Below are 23683 nucleotides of genomic sequence, written 5' to 3' on the forward strand. Positions count from 1 at the left end.
CTAGTTTCACGCTGATGCCGTTTTTGTTTCTATTCCGCAACTATGAACATATTTTTTTTCCTCTGAAAATTCCTTGGTGGCTTTGTGCCCAAAATAGAACTGATGTCTTTCTACTAGGAAGTCGAAAATCTTTGAATATAAATTCATATATAGTTCACTAATGATCCTAGCGCAACCTGAATAATGAATATGTTCACATTATCCCTCGTCGCACTCCAAAGTGTGCCATTTCCTCTCTGCTTAAGGTGAAACACCCAAAAAAATTTATGTTTCTCGATTACACAGTGCTATACCCTATTAAAGAGGTTGCCCCATAATAGACACCAGGATACCATGTTGGAATTATTGGTCCCTGAACAGAGGAATCAGCTTTACTCTAGGAGGTGGTCACCACATCTGAGACATCCATTTTAATGTAATCTACCACCTGGGGTGGATTAAGACTGAGCTGTATTAATATTATTGCCCCTACAAGTCTGGAATTCACTTCCTACATCTGGTACTAAATTTTAGCTTCTTGATTCCCTTTCGCCTACTGCGGTTTCAAATCTTTTGGAGCACCTTCAAAGGTTCTGAAATGGCTCTCATGTACATGTGTATTCAGGGCAAGATCAGGTGTACAAGGATTTCATGCGTGAAGGTCCTACTGAGTATAAAATTTGGTAGGTGGTTCGGGTGGCCCAGGACCTCCTAGAAGGCTTGGGCCCTTGGGCTACCACCTATATATCATGGGCTACCACTAGAGATGAGCGAGCACTAAAATGCTCGAGTACTCGTTATTCGAGACGAACTTTTCCCGATGCTCGAGTGCTCGTCTCGAATAACGAGCCCCATTGAAGTCAATGGGAGACTCGAGCATTTTTCAAGGGGACCAAGGCTCTGCACAGGGAAGCTTGGCCAAACACCTGGGAACCTCAGAAAAGGATGGAAACACCACGGAAATGGACAGGAAACAGCAGGGGCAGCATGCATGGATGCCTCTGAGGCTGCTTAATCGCACCATTATGCCAAAATTATGGGCAACAGCATGGTCATGACAGAGTGACAGAATGAAGCTAGATAGCATCTAAAACATCCAATAATTGACCCTGACACTATAGGGGACGGCATGCAGAGGCAGCGGCAGCAGGCTAGAGAGTGTCATGGCGACATACCCTAAATGGACTCAGGCTTCAAACCAATGGGTGGCAGAGAGGAACCAAAGGAGGTGAGCAAGAAGCGCTCAAATAATATCGGTACATGATAAAAGTTTGCCAGTATATTTTGTGGATTACACAGCAGAGTGGCGACAAAGTTAACATGGAAGCCATGAAAACAACCCAAAATTCTGCCTGACACAGCTCGTTTGATAAGGGGACCATGTATGGAGGCAGTGAACTAGTAGTAGATTAAAGGTGCTGCAGTTAAAACTATGTTAGTTGGATCTTGGCATGGAGCTGGCGCTCCGCTGCCAGGCGAGCTTTCGCCAATCCAAGCCCCTGTCTCTAGGCTACTCCCCAAACAGCACTTCTAAGAACCTTTTGTATAAGATCAAGTGTAGTAGCCTTCTTATAAGTTTGGGATATGGCGGGTGAGGGGAATGTAAACAGATGCGCAAGAAGCGCTGATATAATATCGGTAAATGATTAAAGTTTGCCAGTATATTTTGGGGATTACACAGCAGGGTGGCGACAAAGTTAACAAGTTTGATGTGGAATGCCCTGTAATAGCTCTTGGGCGGTGTGCCTTTTATCGCCTAGGCTCAGCAGTTTGAGCACCGCCTGCTGTCGCTTAGCGACGGCACTGCTGCTGTGCCTAGAGCTACCGACTGATGGCCACGGATGGTAATTCGGAGGAGGAGGAGGTGGAGGAGGGGTGGGAGGAGGAGGAGGTATAGTAGGCCTTTGAGACCTGGACCGAGGTAGGCCCCGCAATCCTCGGCGTCGGCAGTATATGACCAGCCCCAGGGTCAGACTCGGTCCCAGCCTGCACCAAGTTAAGTGTAGTAGCGTTCTTATAAGTTTGGGATATGGCGGATGAGGGGAATGTAAACAGATGCGCAAGAAGCGCTGAAATAATATCCCTAAATGGTAAAAGTTTGCCAGTATATTTTGTGGATAACACAGCAGGGTGGCGACAAAGTTAACAACTTTGATGTGGAATCCATGAAAACAACCCAAATTTGTGCCTGACACACCTCGTTTGATAAGGGGACGATGTATGGAGGCAGCTATATGGACGACTTTTGGAGGTAGCAATGGAGACAACGTGTGGAGGCTGCTATGGAGACAATTTAATTTGGATAGTGCCTGTATGTGGCAGTCCAAAAAAGTTTTCAAACCAGAGGAGCAGGTAGGTGGCCCTCCAGAAAAATTGAATAGATTGAGTGCCTGTATGTGGCACTCCCAAAAATTGTTTAAAACAGAGGACCGGGTAGGTGGCCCTCCAGAAAAATTAAATGCATAAAGTACTATAGCTAGAGCCAGTGGGCCCTGTCAAAAAATAGCCAGTTTCCTCTGCTTTAGTGTACAAAGAGGAGGAGAAGGAGGAAAATGAGGAGGAGGAGTGCATAAATTATTCAGGTTGAGCTTCCTTCACCTGGTGGAGATTGGAAATTATGAGAAATCCAGGCTTTATTCATCTTAATAAGCGTCAGCCTGTCAGCGCTGTCAGTCGACAGGCGTGTACGCTTATCGGTGATGATGCCACCAGCTGCACTGAAAACCCACTCGGACAAGACGCTAGCGGCAGGGCAGGCAAGAACCTCCAAGGCGTACAGCGCCAGTTCGTGCCACATGTCCAGCTTTGAAACCCAGTAGTTGTAGGGAGCTGTGTGATCATTTAGGACGATGGTATGGTCAGCTACGTACTCCCTCACCATCTTTCTGTAAAGATCAGCCCTACTCTGCCGAGACTGGGGACAGGTGACAGTGTCTTTCTGGGGTGACATAAAGCTGGCAAAAGCCTTGTAAAGCGTACCCTTGCCAGTGCTGGACAAGCTGCCTGCTCGCCTACTCTCCCTCGCTACTTGTCCCGCAGAACTACGCACTCTGCCGCTAGCGCTGTCAGAAGGGAAATACTGTTTCAGCTTGTGCACCAGGGCTTGCTGGTATTCATGCATTCTCACACTCCTTTCCTCTCCAGGGATGAGAGTGGAAAGATTTTGCTTGTACCGTGGGTCCAGGAGAGTGAATACCCAGTAATCGGAGCTGGAATAAATTCTTTGAACGCGAGGGTCACGGGATAGGCAGCCTAGCATGAAATCTGCCATATGCGCCAGAGTCCCAACGCGCAAGAATTCACTCCCCTCACTGGCCTGACTGCCCATTTCCTCCTCCTCCAACTCCTCCAACTCCTCTTCTTCTGCCCATACACGCTGAACAGTGAAGGTCTGAGCAATGCTCCCCTCTTGTGTCTCGCCAACATTCTCCTCCTCTTCCTCCTCATCCTCCTCCACCTCCTCCGATATGCGCTAAGAAACAGACCTGAGGGTGCTTTGGCTATCAACAAGGGAATCTTCTTCCCCCGTCTCTTGTGACGAGCGCAAAGCTTCCGACTTCATGCTGATCAGAGAGTTTTTCAACAGGCCAAGCAGCGGGATGGTGAGGCTGATGATGGCGGCATCGCCACTGACCATCTGTGTTGACTCCTCAAAGTTACTCAGCACCTGACAGATATCAGACATCCACGTCCACTCCTCATTGTAGACTTGAGGAAGCTGACTGACCTGACTACCAGTTCTGGTGGAAGTTGACATCTGGCAGTCTACAATCGCTCTGCGCTGCTGGTAAACTCTGGATAACATGGTTAATGTTGAATTCCACCTCGTGGGCACGTCGCACAACAGTCGGTGAGTGGGCAGTTGGAGGCGGCGCTGCGCTGCCCTGAGAGTGGCAGCATCTGTGCTGGACTTCCTGAAATGCGCACAGATGCGGCGCACCTTCGTGAGCAAATCAGACAGATTGGGGTATGTCTTGAGGAAACGCTGAACTATCAGATTTAACACATGGGCCAGGCATGGCACATGTGTCAGTCTGCCGAGTTGCAGAGCCGCCACCAGGTTACGGCCGTTGTCACACACAACCATGCCTGGCTTCAGGTTCAGCGGTGCCAGCCACAGATCAGTCTGCGCCGTGATGCCCTGTAATAGTTCTTGGGCGGTGTGCCTTTTATCGCCTAGGCTCAGCAGTTTGAGCACCGCCTGCTGTCGCTTAGCGACGGCACTGCTGCTGTGCCTAGAGCTAGCGACTGATGGCGCCATGCCCACGGATGGTAGTTCGGAGGAGGAGGTGGAGGAGGGGTGGGAGGAGGAGGAGGCATAGTAGGCCTTTGAGACCTGGACCGAGGTAGGCACCGCAATCCTCGGCGTCGGCAGTATATGACCAGCCCCAGGGTCAGACTCGGTCCCAGCCTCCACCAAGTTAACCCAATGTGCCGTCAGCGATATATAGTGGCCCTGCCCGGCAGCACTCGTCCACGTGTCCGTGGTCAGGTGGACCTTGTCAGAAACGGCATTGGTCAGGGCACGGATGATGTTGTCTGACACGTGCTGGTGCAGGGCTGGGACGGCACATCGGGAAAAGTAGTGGCGGCTGGGGACCGAATACCGAGGGGCGGCCGCCGCCATGAGGTTGCGAAAGGCCTCGGTCTCTACTAGCCTATAGGGCAGCATCTCCAGGCTAAGCAATCTGGAGATGTGGACATTAAGGGCTTGGGCGTGCGGGTGGGTTGCACTATATTTTCTTTTCCGCTCCAGCGTCTGGGGTATGGAGAGCTGAACGCTGGTGGATGCTGTGGAGGATCGTGGAGGCGACGATGGGGTTTTTGTGCCAGGGTCCTGGGCAGGGGGCTGACTATCAGCTGACACAGGGGAAGGAGCAGTGGTGTGCACGGCCGGAGGTGAACGGGCTTGGTGCCACTGAGTGGGGTGTTTAGCATTCATATGCCTGCGCATACTGGTGGTAGTTAAGCTAGTAGTGGTGGAACCCCTGCTGATCCTGGTTTGGCAAAGGTTGCACACCACAGTCCGTCGGTCATCCGGTGTTTCCTTAAAGAACCTCCAGACTTCTGAAAATCTAGCCCTCGCCGTGGGAGACCTCGCCACGGGAGCTTCACTACGTGACACATTTGGCGCTGATGCACCAGCTCTGGCCCTGCCTCTCTGTCTGGCCCCACCACTGCCTCTTCCAACCTGTTCTGGTCGAGGACTCTCCTCCGTCTTAGAAGCACTGTGTTCACCCGGCCTCTCAACCCAGCTTGGGTCTGTCACCTCATCATCCTCCGATCCCTCAGTCTGCTCCCCCCTCGGACTTCCTGCCCTGACAACAACTTCACCACTGTCTGACAACCGTGTCTCCTCATCGTCGGACACCTCTTTACACACTTCTTCCACTACGTCAAGAAGGTCATCATCACCCACAGACTGCGACTGGTGGAAAACCTGGGCATCGGAAAATTGCTCAGCAGCAACCGGACAAGTGGTTTGTGACTGTGGAAAGGGTCCAGAAAACAGTTCCTCAGAGTATGCCGGTTCAAATGCCAAATTTTCCTGGGAGGGGGCAGACTGGGGGGGAGGAGGCTGAGGTGCAGGAGCTGGAGGAGTGCCGATTTCGGTGACATGGGTGGACTGCGTGGAAGACTGACTGGTGGACAAATTGCTCGAAGCATTGTCGGCAATCCACGACATCACCTGTTCGCACTGTTCTGGCCTCAACAGTGCTCTACCACGAGTCCCAGTAACTTCAGACATGAACCTAGGGAGTGTAGCTCTGCGGCGTTCCCCTGCTCCCTCATCAGCAGGTGGTGTCTCACCCCGCCCAGGACCATGGCCTCTGACCCCTGCAGTAGTTGGACGCCCATGTCCCCGCCCTCGTCCTCTACCCCTAGCCCTCGGGTTAAACATTTTGAAAATGAAAGTTAGAACTTACATTTTTTTTTTACTTTTTTTTGTGTTTTTTTTTGTTTTTTTTTGTGTTTTTTAGTTTTTAAAACCAAACGATCCTATTGCTATGGCTATTTTCTAGCCAAGTATGAAAGCACACTGCTATGCCAGATGAGATGACGCTGAGTTATGAAAAAATAAACGTAAAATAAAAAGTAAATGGCAGACTGTGCCTAATTTCAATCAAACCCCTAATAAATTGTCCCACTTCGGTCTTTGCGATGGATATGTGCGTCACTAAGCGCTAAACACAACGGTCCCAAGTCTCAATGCAAATTCCTCACAATATGGTAGTAGATGCACGCCCGCAAGGCCAGCCACCAGCAGATCAACCAGAAATAAAATATATAACGCTATTGTAGGCCTAAGTAAGCCGTTTGGATTCTCCTATGGCTATTTTCTAGCCAAGTATGAAAGCACACTGCTATGCCAGATGAGATGACGCTGAGTTATGAAAAAATAAACGTAAAATAAAAAGAAACTGGCAGACTGTGCCTAATTGAAATCCAACCCCTAATAAATTATCCCACTTCGGTCTTTGCGATGGATATGTGCGTCACTAAGCGCTAAACACAGCGGTCGCAAGTCTCACTCCAAATTCCTCACAATTGGCTAGTATATGCACTGCAGCAAGGACAGCCACCAGCAGATCAACCAGAAATAAAATATATATAACGCTATTGTAGGCGTAAGTAAGCCGTTTGGATTCTCCTTTGGCTATTTTCTAGCCAAGTATGAAAGCACACTGATGAGATGACGCTGAGTTATGAAAAAATAAACGTAAAATAAAAAGAAACTGGCAGACTGTGCCTAATTGAAATCAAACCCCTAATAAATTTTCCCACTTTGGTGTTTGAGGTGGATATGCGTGTCACTAAGAGCTAAACACAACGGTAGCAAGTCCCCCTGCAAATTCCTCACAATATGGTACTAGCTGCACTACTAGTGCCAGCAAGCCCAGCCACAAGCAAACAAAAAAAAAAAAAGTATAACGTTATTGTAGCCCTAAGAAGGGCTGTTGGGTTCTTGGAGAATCACTCCTGCCTAACACTATTCTAATAGAACACCCTAACGCTGTCCCTGACCAGCAGCAGCTCTCTCCCTAGCGGCATCCAGACACAGAATGATCCGAGCAGCGCGGGCAGCGGCTAGTCTATCCCAGGGTCACCTGATCTGGCCAGCCAACCACTGCTATCGACGTGTAAGGGTACCACGTCATGCTGGGTGGAGTGCAGAGTCTCCTGGCTTGTGATTGGCTCTGTTTCTGGCCGCCAAAAAGCAAAACGGCGGGAGCTGCCATTTTCTCGAGCGGGCGAAGTATTCGTCCGAGCAACGAGCAGTTTCGAGTACGCTAATGCTCGAACGAGCATCAAGCTCGGACGAGTATGTTCGCTCATCTCTAGCTACCACCCATATATCATAATCCACTACTGTCTTCCACCATTCGCTGCTACGGCAAACAGTGCTAAGAGGCTCAAAACACATAGCAGTTTTGGAATGTTGTAACTTTTTTTGGAATACAACATGTGATTCTTTTGAAACCAGGATTTCTTTAATCCACTTGAAATTGTCCTTTCGCATCAATATAGCGCCCATGATGCCATGACATATGCCATACTACTCTGAAGCAACTGTGTAGTTTTGTAGAAAATTTTCTATGAATGCTAATGGCTTGGTGCACCCAGAGCGTGCCTCTTGCTTCCTGGAGAACTATTCTAGTCAATCGTCGTCCACTTAAGGCTTGTAATGCCCCATCCAGATTAAACCCTCTTTGAGCACCTATCCTATGGACAGTGAAAAAGGTACTTCGGGGGTGCATCTCTATGAAGTTAGGTGTAGGCGTTTGATTAACTTACCAGATTTTGGGGCCAGTTGGTTCACAGAGGCGAAGCTGCAATCTGTGGTATTGTGGGACTTTTGGCCATGTCAACCATGGTGGTGAGGCTCCAGAAGTTTAGAAAAACTGGTCATTTATTGATCACAACTTTATGGACTGATGAGGGAGAGAGCAAAAACCGAGGCAAATGTCTGCATCCGAGAATTCGGTTATTGAGACATAAAACATGACCCACAGATTTTGCCCAGAGATTGAGCAGCAGGTCGAGGTGATAGTTTCCACCACAGCTACCAAAAGGACATCTTATGACCGAAACTGCCCGTTTAGTCAGTCAGACTGATTATTAAAGAGGGAATGAGAAGCAGAGGACCCAATGAAGAGGCAGGGTAACCTAGCCGGGCATCTGCAGCTACTATTTCGCCCTCTTTAGTAAAAAAAAAAACAACATTTTATCCTTTGTGTCCATGGGACTGGTACGACCTCTGACCAAGACAGAACGACCTGCAGCACCAATTTTTGACAATTTTTTCCTATTTTTACACACAGAAGAAATGTAAACTTTCACTGATACTTTGCTTTTTTTGCTTCTCGTATCACAAAATATCTTTGACCCTTCAAGGAAATAATCCACCGCTGATGGTAGATTAAGTGCTATATTTTATAGAATTTCTCAAATCGCTCGACTTCCGATGTTTTTTTGGCATGAAAATTAATCAGGATCTTTGAATGCCAATATTAACTACCAAGACGAGTTATAGACAGGGTCACATTTTCAACCACTTACCGTATATACTCGAGTATAAGCCGACCCAAGTATAAGCCGAGGCCCCTAATTTTACCACAAAAACCTGGTAAAACCTATATATTTTTTACTTGAGTATAAGCCGAGTTTGGGTTTTCAGCACATTTTTTTGTGCTGAAAAACTAGACTTATACTCGAGTATATAAGGTATTTTTTTTTTTTTTTGCTCAGTTATTCTTGTGAGAAATGTCAGATGTTGTTTTTATAAAAGTTTCAGCTTGACATTTTATTTTTCAGGCCAGTATCAAAGGAACCAAACCTGTAGCGTTCTGGAGTCAACATGATGTGTGCAAGTGGCTAAAGAAGCATTGCCCAAACCAATATCAACTCTACAGTGAGTCTTTCAAAGAGCATGACATCACCGGTAAGTCAGAATCCCAAGGTCACATCAAGCATGTGAAGTGTAACCATGAAGGGGGTAAGAGAAAAATTTAGTCCAGAATCACTACAATTCATAGAGAGCATGGAAGAATAGTCCTGGGGGTCTGGGTCGAAACACCAGTGCCAAACAGAAAACGGGACAAGTTGACATCTGTCAGGGGTTTAAACTTATTGAGGGGTTGGCAATAAGGATTATTTATTCCTTGGTTATGTTTGGGGACCTTAATAACGTGTATAAAAGTTTTCCTGCACAATTAAAATTTTTGTTCATACAAATTTTTTTAATTACTTTTAATTCCTGTTCCGTGACTATATGAGTTATTTTTTCAATTAGTAATGGATTCATCCAATGTACCTTCAGTCTCTTCAGATTACCTTCATTATTGTTATTTCACATAAGACAATGGGCAAATTAAAAAACAGAAAAAAGAAAATTGTATTTTGGAGAATTCGCTATTTCATATCTTAAGCTAAGAGTCAAATTACACAGAACGTCTTTGGAGGTTTTTAACAGGTTCCTTAAAATGCCATACCAGATAACTTGGAATGATTTCAATAACTTGCCCAATACAATAGTAACTGTACAATGGTAACTGTGTATCCTCCAGAATATGGAATTCTCTACCAAAATTTGTCAAACTGTCCCTCGCCTTCCAAACCTTCAAATGTAACCCAAAATCTCATTTATTTAGGATCACCTACAACACGTAATAACTGCACTGCTCTGCTCCCTCCCCTCGTGTTGCCATCTACCCTCCCATACAGTCCTCATACGTTTTTGGTGGCCATAAAATCGCCAGCTAATTCACGACCCACATTGAGGTCTATTGTGCGCGGTCACAAAGCAGCGAGGTGGGTGAGTGCAACGTACCTGATTGCACCATGAGCGAGGTGAGCAGCCATGCCGCAAATTATACAGTAGGTCCAATTCCTTCCCAATTTACAGCATGGACATTCATTTCCTATAAACATTAGAAGGGCGAGCGGTTCTGATCCATGCATGTACACCCAGATGAATTGGGCCGTGTTCGGGGAATCATTTTCCCCTGTTTCTCGCCCAGGTGCATGAGGCAGATTATGAGGTTCTCCTTCCACTTTTTATTGTTCGGTGTGTTTTTTTTATCTTTTGTATTTTTATTGTTTTTGTCTTAATTTAATGTATGTAAAACACTATTGAATAATAATATTCAATAATACTATGCAATAATACTAATAATAACTCATTGCGTAATTAAAATTGGCATAAAATTGTGGGAATTTTTTGGCTTCCCCAGAATTCTTCCTCTCTCGGCAGACCATCGCTTCTAAGTCCAGAATATTCTTCTGCCTTTGAGCAGCGCAGCGGCTGACCTTGACTGTGACACTTTTGAATTATTGTTTTATTATTTTTTTAATAGCGGTAGTCACCTCCGCAGCATGTTATGGGGAAAACGTATAGTCTCCTCAAGACACAGTCACTTATTTTGTCCGGCACAAAGCTTAAAAGGATGCGACATGAAAGCAAAATAAAAAAAAAACAGAGGAAAGTCAGTATTTAACAAAGAGTTGGAGTAGAGCCATCATCATATTTAAATTTTGATTTTCAACTTTGTTTTTTTGATCTAATATTTTATTGTTATTTCATATGTATTTCTTATTAAATATGAAGGAGTATAAAATCTAGACACAAGAACACACAAACATTTTAGACACAAAAAGACACTAGAGATGTAGACTGACTTTTTATGGTACATTGATGGATTGATAGTTTATGTTTTCTTTCGTTCCTTAATTTAGTTTTTTTCTCTCATTTAAAAAAAAAATCTAAATTTTATCCCTTCTTAGGGTGACAAATACAGGGTAAAAATAGCAATTACCACTTGGTGGTAGTGTTATCTAGATGAAATGGACTTCAATTGACTACAAAAAAAAATTGTCACTTACCTTATCAGTTTTTCTCCACTTACTCTGTTATAATCCGCCTTACTTTCTTTGTAATTTGCTTCTCACTCGAAATATCTGCTGAATTCCATCTTGCTAGCAAAATACAATGAAATGCATTGAGGTTACATTACAGTCTATGGAGAGGAGAAGTGGGAGAAGTGAGTAACTTCATCTAGGTCTCCACCCACCAACAATGAGGGGATTGTAAATTCAGAGAAACTACCGGAAAGAGCCGCTCGAAAATGAAAATTACAATTCGCATAATGGCCAGATTCTGTCATTTCTGGACTGATGATTCATGTTGAAATGTTAGGTAGGCTTTAAGCCCTTATAGCTCAGCCCACCAGAGACAGGACCACAGATGGACTGGCATATGTATAATTATGGGGATGACCATCTTGCCCTTAACATCTTCAGAAATGTACTTTCTAACCACCACATGTACAAAGGCCCATAAAGCTGGGAGATAACTTATGTAGGCAGAGCTCCAAAGCATAACCTGTGTACAATCAGACTTTATTCTCCCAAAAGTTGCACCTGTAGTCACTCAGAGTGGGTTCCCTAATAAGTTATTCTGCGTAACTCCTGTGGTGTTGGCAGAGACGACCTGATCAACCCACTCCTGCCATTAGTTGCTAAACCCTGGGCAGAGTGAGGTAGGTGGATTACCACTGTCACCTACTGACAGGGGCGGACTGGGAATTTAAAGTGGCCCTGGAAAAACTATGAAAGTGGCCCCATTTTATGGGCGGAGTCAAAACAAGTGGGTGTGGTCAGATAATGTGGATGGGGTTATAACAGACAAATTGTTGGAAGATGGCATTACTGGAAAAGATGTTCTTGTTTTGCATTAAGTAACTTTAATGTGCAAAGAATGTGACCTGTCGATCAGTAAATGATGCAAACATACTTTTCCCCTGTGCCATACATGTACAATTCAGAGAAAGAATATATTGATACTGCCTCCTATGTACAAGAATATTCAATCCTGCCTTCTATATACAAAATAAAACTACTACCATACCTTCTCCCATATACAAGCCAACTACTATAATACTGCCCCCTATGTACAGGAATATAACTACTATAATACTGCCCCCTATGTACAGGAATATAACAACTATAATACTGCCCCCTATGTACAAGAATATAACTACTATAATACTGTCCCCTATGTACAAGAATATAACTACTATAATACTGCCCCTATGTACAAGAATATAACTACTATAATACTGCCCCCTATGTACAAGAATATAACTACTATAATACTGCCCCCTATGTACAAGAATATAACTACTATAATACTGCTCCCTATATACAGGAATATAACTACTATAATACTGCCCCCATGTACAAGAATATAACTACTATAATACTGCCCCCTATGTACAGGAATATAACTACTATAATACTGCCCCCTATGTACAGGAATATAACTACTATATTCCTGCCCCCTATGTACAAGAATATAACTACTATAATACTGCCCCCTATGTACAAGAATATAACTACTATAATACTGCCCCCTATGTACAGGAATATAACTACTATAATACTGCCCCCTATGTACAGGAATATAACTACTATAATACTGCCCCCCCATGTACAAGAATATAACTACTATAATACTGCCCCTTATGTACAGGAATACAACTACTATAATACTGCCCCCTATGTACAGGAATATAACTACTATAATACTGCCCCTTATGTACAAGAATATAACTACTATAATACTGCCCCCTAAGTACAAGAGTATAACTACTATAATACTGCCCCTATGTACAAGAATATAACTACTATAATACTGCCCCCTATGTACAAGAATATAACTACTATAATACTGCCCCCTATGTACAAGAATATAACTACTATAATACTGCCCCCTATGTACAAGAATATAACTACTATAATACTGCCCACTATGTACAGGAATATAACTACTATAATACTGCCCCCTTTGTACAAGAATATAACTACTATAATACTGCCCCCTATGTACAAGAATATAACTACTATAATACTGCCCACTATGTACAGGAATATAACTACTATAATACTGCCCCCTATGTACAAGAATATAACTACTATAATACTTCCCCTATATACAGGAATATAACTACTATAATACTGCCCCTTATGTACAGGAATATAACTACTATAATACTGCCCCCTATGTACAAGAATATAACTACTATAATACTGCCCCCTATGTACAAGAATATAACTACTATAATACTGCCCCCTATGTACAAGAATAGAACTACTATAATACTGCCCCCTATGTACAAGAATATAACTACTATAATACTGCCCCCTATGTACAAGAATAGAACTACTATAATACTGCCCCCTATGTACAAGAATAGAACTACTATAATACTGCCCCCTATGTACAAGAATAGAACTACTATAATACTGCCCTCTATGTACAAGAATATAACTACTATAATACTGCCCCCTATGTACAAGAATATAACTACTATAATACTGCCCCCTATGTACAAGAATAGAACTACTATAATACTGCCCTCTATGTACAAGAATATAACTACTATAATACTGCCCCCTATGTACAAGAATATAACTACTATAATACAACATATATAAACAGAAGCGAACATGAAAAAAATCAGTATGTATCATATACAGCTACAAAAAACACATGAGATCCTCACCTATTGCATCCAGTGACATCAGGTGACGTCTCCCCGGATTGTTCTCGTTCCTCATCTTTTCCAATAGTTCCACCATCACCTTGTCTCTTCCTCCAGGTACACAGCTTTCCTGCAAAGTTTACCACACAGACGTTTTATGTTCTGCACTTTCCCATTGTCCCTTCTTCCGCTACCACTAATACTGTGCCCCAAATACTGTAATAGAGCCCCCTGAAATATTAGCACCACACAAATAGTGCCCCATAATGTAACATACTGTAATGGTAAGGATAATTTATTTCTTCTTTCTCTCCTTTAAACCCCTTAACCCCCCCCCCCCCCCCCCAGTATTGATAGAGCTCCTACTATGACCCAGGTGTAATAATAATGGCCCCAGCCTTCCCCAGTCATAAAATGAATGCCCCCAGCCTGCCCCAGACATAGAATTAATGGCCCCAGCCTGCCCCAGACATAGAATTAATGGCCCCAGCCTGCCCCAGACATAGAATTAATGGCCCCAGCCTGCCCCAGACATAGAATTAATGGCCCCAGCCTACCCCAGAAATAGAATTAATGGCCCCAGCCTACCCCAGAAATAGAATTAATGGCCCCAGCCTACCCCAGAAATAGAATTAATGGCCCCAGCCTACCCCAGAAATAGAATTAATGGCCCCAGCCTACCCCAGACATAGAATTAATGGCCCCAGCCTACCCCAGACATAGAATTAATGGCCCCAGTCGGCCCCAGAAAAAGAATTAATGGCCCCAGTCGGCCCCAGAAAAAGAATTAATGGCCCCAGTCGGCCCCAGAAAAAGAATTAATGGCCCCAGCTTGCTCCAGACATAGAATTAATGCCTCCTGACAGCCCCAGATATTGAATAATGCCCCCCCGCACGCCCCAGACATATAATTAATGCCCCCTGACAGCCCCAAATAAAGAATAATGCCCCCCCCCGCCAGACATATAATCAATGCCCCTTGCTAGCCCCAGATATAGAATAATGCCCCCCCACCAGACATGTAATCAATGCCCCCTTGCTAGCCCCAGATATAGAATAATGCCCCCCCCAGACATATAATCAATGCCCCCTGCCAGCCCCAGAAATAGAATAAGGCCCCCCTCGCACGCCCCAGACATATAATCAATGCCCCTTGCATGCCCCAGATATAGAATAATGCCCCCCAGACATATAATCAATGCCCCTTGCATGCCCCAGATATAGAATAATGCCCCTCCCACCCCAGACATATAATTTATGCCCCCTGCCAGCCCCAGATAAAGAATAATGTCCCCCCCTACCCCAGATAAATAAAAATGCCCCCTCCGCCCCAGACATATAATTTATGCCCCCGCCAGCCCCAGATAAAGAATAATGTCAACCCCCCCCCCCCCCCCAGATAAAGATTTAATGTCCCAATTCTATAATTTAAACAAAAAAAAAACCATAATACTCACCTCTATGGCGCAGGTTCGTCTCGTCCCCGGTCTTCAGCAGCTTGGTGTAGAGGCGCGGGATAGTGACGTCACTGCTCCGCGCCTCTCACATCAAGCCGCGGAGCTACATGGAGGCAGGCTGACATCTGGTAGGTGTCAGCGCTCCTCCACTGAGTGTATACACAGACGCAGAAGCAGCAGTGCTGCGCTGCGTCTGTGTACTAACCTATAGTACCTGCATCGTACGATGCAGGTACTATAGATTAGATGAAAAGTTGAAGGGAGGGAGTGCGGACCGGTCCCGGACGAGCTCTGCACCGGCCCCACACCGGCCCAGGACCGACCGGCCCACCGGGAAAATTCCCGGTGGGTACTATGGCCAGTCCGCCCCTGCCTACTGACCATTCCTAGCACTGTGTATTATTATAGTGTGTTATTCACATAACACTGTTTACTGTATAAAGATGTAATCTTGTCATATGGAAGCAGGGGCCATCCTGATTGGCTGGCCACCCAGAACCTTCTAGAAGGGAGAACCTAAAGTTAACAAAATCCTTCTTTCCTCCCACTGGTCTTTTGTGGAAAGTTGGTAGATATTAGTAACATTGGAGAGAAGTGGAGTGATGTATAGGAGTTGTAAAGAGTTGGTGTGGAGACTAAGAGAGACGGAGAGAGAAGGCCTGAAGACCTTCACCGCAGAGCTGCAGAAATCCAGCCCGAGACTCAAGCGGATATTTTGTATCCCACAGCCTCAAGTCCAAGAAAGATATCCAGGCCTGAGCCAGAGACCGTTCTGCCTCAGCCCAACCTTCTAGCAGACTGCACTGATGTAACTGCTGTTGGAGTTGAATCCATGTTTGGACTAGTTGTATTGACCACCACAGGCCTCATTTATACCATCAGCATGAGATCGTTACCGGTGAGGAGTGCCCCAGAGGACCCTTACTGTATTCCTTTCTGTTCCAGTGTGGTAGGTTTTGCCTTCAGCCAGGATCGGGCCACCGTGACCACCCAGTTATCTCCCTGCCCCAAGACTATTCTACTCGAGTCCCAGGCCATAAATGCCTGATCCCTGTTAGGCCCTGGTTGGCATGTTGCATGACCTTTCTAATTTTGTCTCACAGCTAGCAGTAAAACTGCCCCGCAGCCTTCTAATAGTGGGTATTAGGACCATTGTGGGCATGCTCGATGACCTGCCTTTTTGCAGGGGGAGGGGGAGGAAGTGAGCTATAGCTATCCTCTAATGTGAATAGTGCGACCCTGTATTGTCTTTCTATATACGTGCTACCATAAATGATTATAGTGATAATGAGATGCTGCAAAGTGATCTCTAGAGAACAGGAAGTGTCATGTTAATATGAGGCTCACTGTTAAATGTAAAGATTCTAGGATGATTTTTCTAAATATAAATGATATGAAAAATGTATTTATTCTTAAGATATTGTCTATTTTAACAAAAAAACATACATTTAAAAATCTTTTTTAATTTTTTGCAACCTCTTTTATCAGCACAGAAGACAAATGTGCAGAATATGTTAATAGGAATTAAGCCTTAATGAAGTTAACGTGAAGATGCCGTTACCTGCTTTAATGGCTTCTTTATTGAATAAGACGTTTCCACATTTCCTTTCTATTTCAGAAAATTTTAACTGTAAAGAATAATTTTCTGCCAAAGAGAAAGTCATTGTCCCCAGCCGGTTAATGTTCTCCGTGTCTGACGGAGCCGTATATTTCTTGCAGCTATTATTGTTATAGTTTATTTTTCTGTCTTGGTATCAGCCGTCGTTACGAGCAGCCACCGGATTGCGGCCTTGTATTTTTAGCTAAATCTCTTCTCCTGAATAAAATGTTCTCAGTTACATAAAATGTTCCCATTTATCATTTTTCTAATGATTTTTTTTTTCTGTGTATTGTTGGCGGAGCAATTATTTTATGGGTCCAAATATACGAGAATATTATTTCTCCATAACGTTATATAAATGTAAGATCACAGAGGTGAAGGATCCTTAAATTAGAGAGAGAACAACCGACACGGCTGCAGTATATAATGGAAGGAGTCTAGTTTTTCATTATATACTATGGCCGTGTCTGCTTCTTATTGGCTAAACACAATTCATACCAAGAGTAAGATACCAAAATACAGGTGATGATATGTAATGATTGAGACGGTGGAGCTGGGGATGGAAGGACGCTGGTTGGCTAGACATTTCATCTAAGATCATCTTAGAAAATATTCATTCTCCCTTCTTGTGGTACGATGCACATAGATGGTTTTCACAATCTCATGGAGACAAAAGCAGAGCTGGGAATATGAAAAATATGGATGCCACATGGGCATCATTTGTGTGCCATCCATATTTGGGGACCAGTTTATAGGTAACACAATTGTGTGATCCTCGCACATGGAATATTGTGTACAGTTTTGGGATTTGGGATTATTCAATTTAGAAAATCGTTACAATGTACAAATACCTGGTTGGGCAGTACAAGGATCTCTCCAAAGATCTTTTCATGCCTAGGCCTGTGACCTGGAAAAGGGGGCATCCTCTACACCTAGAGGAGAGGAGGCTCTACCATCACCATAGACAGGGGGCATCCTCTACACCTAGAGGAGAGGAGGTTCTACCATCACCATAGACAGGGGGCATCCTCTACACCTAGAGGAGAGGAGGTTCTACCATCACCATAGACAGGGGGCATCCTCTACATCTAGAGGAGAGGAGGTTGTACCATCACCATAGAGAGGGGGCATCCTCTACATCTAGAGGAGAGGAGGTTGTACCATCACCATAGACAGGGGGCATCCTCTACATCTAGAGGAGAGGCGGTTCTACCATCACCATAGACAGGGGGCATCCTCTACACCTAGAGGAGAGGAGGTTCTACCATCACCATAGACAGGGGGCATCCTCTACACCTAGAGAAGAGGAGGTTCTACCATCACCATAGACAGGGGGCATCCTCTACACCTAGAGGTGAGGAGGTTCTACCATCACCATAGACAGGGGGCATCCTCTACACCTAGAGGTGAGGAGGTTCTACCATCACCATAGACAGGGGGCATCCTCTACACCTAGAGGAGAGGAGGTTCTACCATCACCATAGGCAGGGGGCATCCTCTACATCTAGAGGAGAGGAGGTTGTACCATCACCATAGACAGGGGGCATCCTCTACATCTAGAGGAGAGTAGGTTCTACCATCACCATAGACAGGGGGCATCCTCTACACCTAGAGGAGAGGAGGTTCTACCATCACCATAGACAGGGGGCATTCTCTACACCTAGAGGAGAGGGGGTTATACCATCACCATAGACAGGGGCATCCTCTACACCTAGAGGAGAGGGGGTTCTACCATCACCATAGACAGGGGGCATCCTCTACATCTAGAGAAGAGGAGGTTCTACCATCACCATAGACAGGGGGCATCCTCTACACCTAGAGGTGAGGAGGTTCTACCATCACCATAGACAGGGGGCATCCTCTACACCTAGAGGAGAGGGGGTTCTACCATCACCATAGACAGGGGGCATCCTCTACATCTAGAGGAGAGGAGGTTCTACCATCACCATAGACAGGGGGCATCCTCTACACCTAGAGGAGAGGAGGTTCTACCATCACCATAGACAGGGGGCATCCTCTACACCTAGAGGAGAGGTGGTTCTACCATCACTATAGACAGGGGGCATCCTCTACACCTAGAGGAGAGGCGGTTCTATCATCACCATAGACAGGGGACATCCTCTACACCTAGAGGAGAGGCGGTTCTACCATCACCATAGACAGGGGGCATTCTCTACACCTAGAGGAGAGGGGGTTCTACCATCACCATAGACAGGGGGCATCCTCTACATCTAGAGGAGAGGAGGTTCTACCATCACCATAGACAGGGGGCATCCTCTACACCTAGAGGAGAGGAGATTCTACCATCACCATAGACAGGGGGCATCCTCTACACGTAGAGGAGAGGGGGTTCTACCATCACCATAGACAGGGGGCATTCTCTACACCTAGAGGAAAGGGGGTTATACCATCACCATTGACAGGGGGCATCCTCTACTCCTAGAGGAGAGGCGGTTCTACCATCACCATAGACAGGGGGCGTTCTCTACAGCTAGAGGAGATGCGGTTCTACCATCACCATAGACAGGGGGCATCCTCTACATCTAGAGGAGAGGCGGTTCTACCATCACCATAGACAGGGGGCATTCTCTAGACCTAGAGGAGAGGAGGTTCTTCCATTACCATAGACAGGGGGCATCACATAGACAGGGGGTATCCTCTCCTCCTAGAGAAGAGGCAGTTCTATCATCACCATAGACAGGGGGCATCCTCTACATCTAGAGGAGATGCGGCTCTACCATTACCATAGACAGGGGGCATCCTCTACACCAAGAGGAGAGGAGGTTCTGCCATCACCATAGACCGGGGGCGTCCTCTACACCTAGAGGAGAGGAGGTTCTACCATCACCATAGACAGGGGGCATCCTCTTCACCTAGAGGGGAGGTAGTTCTACCATCACCATAGACAGGGGGCATCCTCTCCTCCTAGAAAAGAGGTAGTTCTACCATCACCATAGACAGGGGGCATCCTCTACACCTAGAGGAGAGGAGGTTCTATCATCACCATAGACAGGGGGCATCCTCTACACCTAGAGGAGAGGCGGCTCTACCATTACCATAGACAGGGGGCATCCTCTACGCCAAGAGGAGAGGAGGTTCTGCCATCACCATAGACAGGGGGCGTCCTCTACTCCTAGAGGAGAGGAGGTTCTACCATCACCATAGACAGGGGGCATCCTCTACACCTAGAGGAGATGCGATTCTACCATCACCATAGACAGGGGGCATCCTCTACACCGAGAGGAGAGGAGGTTCTACCATCACCATAGACAGGGGGCATCCTCTACACCTAGAGAAGAAGCGATTCTACCATCACCATAGACAAGGGGCATCCTCTACACCTAGAGGAGATGCGATTCTACCATCACCATAGACAGGGGGCATCCTCTACACCTAGAGGAGAGGAGGTTCTACCATCACCTTAGACAGGAGGCATCCTCTACACCTAGAGGAGAGGCGGTTCTACCATCACCATAGACAGGAGGCATCCTCTACACCTAGAGAAGAAGCGATTCTACCATCACCATAGACAGGAGGCATCCTCTACACCTAGAGGAGAGGAGGTTCTACCATCACCATAGACAGGAGACATCCTCTACATCTATAGAAGAAGCGATTCTACCATCACCATAGACAGGAGACATCCTCTACACCTAGAGGAGAGGAGGTTCTACCATCATTGTTTAACGACTCAGTTCTAAATTAATGTTCCAGTCCTGCTGACCATCTGCTGAAACCCCCAGCTTGACATGACCATAATTTTGTGCCTCCTGCCTTTGACCTGTACCTTTCCTCCGTTGAACTCTTCCTGCCCAGAACCTCAGATGTTCATACTGTGCCTGAACCACTGGTGTTTCAAAACAGCATCTCTTGACCCACTTGGGTCATCTGCCACCTACACCAGGACTACTGTATGAGACCAGGTGACCCTGTCACAGTGAAGTTTTGATTCCTGTAAAGAAGGGTGAAAACCTGCAGGGTGACTTGGACTACAATCTTTTCGGGGATTAGCCCAAAGGCATAGGTGGCACAGTAAGTCCTTCAACCCCTATTCTTTATTCACTATGCCTGTAGTGGTGATGCTTGAGGAAAAAATCTCCGTGTTGAAGAAAAACATCTCACAAGAAGAAAGCACAACAAGCCTTGGTCTCGGACAGTAACTCACGGCATGTTTGAGTTGTATGGCTTTGAACCCAGACACTTGCTTTATAAATCAGTCTCTTTGTGATTGGGGTACGACCATTATGTATTATTTTCAGCCGAAACGCAGGCGTTTACCTTTATTTTATGGCCACGGATGGTCAGTGTGATATAGGGAGCAGTTACAATTGGTTTGGCCTTCTAGTTTCTAATCTGGAAGAAAGATTTATCTCTGTGGGATTCTCCACTGTGTGGTATTTTATGTACAGCTCGGCCTCACATTCACCTGTCCACCACGTTACTCCGGCTGCACCGCGTTGTGCTGTAAGTGGATGAATACGGCCCCTTGTGTGTATCAGGCTGATTATGTCCCTTAATCACTTGGGGGGGGGGGATATGTTTCTTTATTATTGAATATATTTTTACCGATTCCTTTAGGGTTTTTTTCTGCTATCCGTGCTATGTGGGGGTTCGTTTTTGCTGTATTACTTGCTGTTTTTATTGCCACCATATAAGAATACAATACAATATGAGTTTTGAATGCCTTTTTGGAGGGACAAAAATTATCTAGAAATTCTAGGTTTTCTTTCTTTTACTCGATTTAATGTTTGATAAAAACATATAAAGGGCTTATTTATCATACTCCGGCTGCAGCGAGTGTGCAGGTATTCCCTGCGCTGGCCCACTCTCCATTGGCTGCGCCCACCTCAGGGCCGGCAGCACCCTTTTTCACACCCCTTCTCCGGCAGGGGTAAGGGTTGGGGAAAGGAGAAAATAATTGCATGTGTTAGCAATGAGCCAGCATTTTCAATTATTTCAGGGTTTCTATGCCACTTACGTGGCGCAAAAGTTCTGATAAATACCCCCCCATAAACTCCATATCTGTCTCAACACAATTATGGAACTCCCAATTTTGTCCCAAATTACGGAACTCCCAAATAAAAAATTCTCAATACGTTTAACCAGCTTTAACATTTTTATTTTTCTATTGATGGTACTGTTCTAGGACTTGTTTTTTACAGGCGAGCTGTAGCTTTTATTATGTGTCTTTTGGCTTTTTTGGTCTTCACTACCTTGACCATCCAGCCATGAGACACAATACAACACAAAGTTTCTCCTGCTATATCATACACCTGCTCCTAGTGTTGAGATGTTGGAGTCGAAGGTGAGAAATCAGTGGTGAAACATTTATGTTTATCGTAGAGAAGATAAGATAAGAAATGATTTCTTGACACCAGATATACACAGTACAACATGTGTAATTGCAGGTATACCCTAGTTTGAAAGTCATGGGCTCCAATGAAAATGATAAAATTGGTAGCTTACTGTTTAGGAGCCTTAGGGCCACCTCAGGTTCCACTACCCACTAGTAACGACTACTTTTGCACCTCCAATAGTTCCCCTACTGTGTCCCATCCTTGTTCCCCCAATAGCAGAGACTGAAGGCCAGTTTTCCTTTTCCATTTACTTATCCATATCTTAAGTAAATTGGCTACTCATTAAAAGTTATCCTCAAAAAAGTATTTTTTACCTAGGCCTCAACCAAACGTGATCCTCCTTTTAAGGGTACATTCACAAGATGTATGCCCACCGTACCGTAGTACGACGGGCATACATCCGCGCCGGGGAAAGGAGTAGGGAAAGAGCGCCGCTCATCCCCACCCCTCTCCATAGAGTAACATAGGGCCCGGCGCCCTATTCCGTCGAAAGATAGGACATTTCCACCGTACCGCTCCCGTACGGCGTCGTGAGGCCATTGCGGTGTATGAGGGACGTATATACGCTGTATATACCTTGGCCATATATACGTCCACCATACGTTTGTGTGAATGTAGCCTAAAGCTGTTGATCTGTATCTAAGGCTTTGCACAAAATGTAAACATTTGCGAAAATTAAGGTTTACCGTTGACCTTCAAAAAAGGGGGATGTGGCATGGGCGGAGAAAAGTGGGGACCATTAGCCAGTGGTGGATTTAAAAACTTTCACCCTCTTAAAAACTATGCAGCTAATTTTAGAAAAAAGCCTTTGTTAGGGAAAGAGGTATCAACTCTTGATTAGGGATGAGAAGACCCTTCAGGTTTAGCTAAACCCTAATAAATGGATCGGTTTGGATACCCAAACTTGAACTGCTCACTAATACCCATGAATAGTGCTGGCACCAATCGAGGGTGTTAACACTATAACACCCACAATCCCCTTTGATGCATTTAAATGCCACCGGTGGGGGTGAGACCAAATGCCGATCTTCTGGCTGAAGTTTGGGTCAGGAAACCAAATATTGCAGTTTGGGTCAGCTCTTTCCTACTCATGAGACATGCCCTCTGCAGTTTCTAACTTTTAGACCATATTAGTAAAACTGCCCCGCTGACGTTGTAGGGGCTTCTGTAGCTATAGGGGGCACTAGAGAGAAGGTTTTCTTTCCAACTATTTTACATATTCCCATGGAGCATTGCTTGTAAGACTCCATACTGGATCTCCATAATTAGAACCAGAACCAGAAAAAAAATTGAGGCTTTATACATCCAATATACCAATTAGCCTCTATTGACTTCTGCAGAGCATCGCAACATCTGACTAGGAGCCGGTGGCTTTACAAGAACAGCCCTATTTATACAAAAATAAAATCCTGTTCAGATTCTGTGGATCCCCGGGGATTGATATTTTCTCTTTGTACCAGAATCCAGAATGCCAGCCACAGATAAATATGAAGCGCCCTGCCAGCCGGCAGCTCATTTGCATATGTAATCAATGAAATTAGAGGAGCTTAATAAACAGCCTGTTACTCTGTCACAATGTATTACCCCTCGGAAGACCTGTCCCCTCCGCTGCTCCCTGCTATGATATTATTTCTTCTGAGCTCTACATGTCCACGGCCTAAGATTTGTCATCACCTTGAGGATCTAATGTTATATAATGTGACAAGTCGTCTTCCGATGGCTGATAGGTACCGGTTACTCCTCTGA

At 45.2% G+C, this 23683-nt stretch overlaps 1 protein-coding gene across 5 annotated transcripts in view; it reads left to right on the forward strand.

The window, feature by feature from the left end:
- The window catches only part of SAMD12 (sterile alpha motif domain containing 12), a 365638-nt gene that overhangs the window by 120044 nt on the left and 221911 nt on the right, over nt 1-23683 (forward strand). For all 5 annotated transcript variants that reach the window (XM_072151282.1, XM_072151280.1, XM_072151284.1 and 2 more), the window contains exon 3: nt 8797-8923. In XM_072151282.1, the coding sequence (XP_072007383.1) occupies nt 8797-8923 (127 nt within the window). The remainder of the gene's footprint in view (nt 1-8796; nt 8924-23683) is intronic.

The sequence above is a fragment of the Engystomops pustulosus genome, chromosome 5 (genome assembly GCF_040894005.1).
Source record: "Engystomops pustulosus chromosome 5, aEngPut4.maternal, whole genome shotgun sequence".
Lineage (NCBI taxonomy): Eukaryota > Metazoa > Chordata > Amphibia > Anura > Leptodactylidae > Engystomops > Engystomops pustulosus.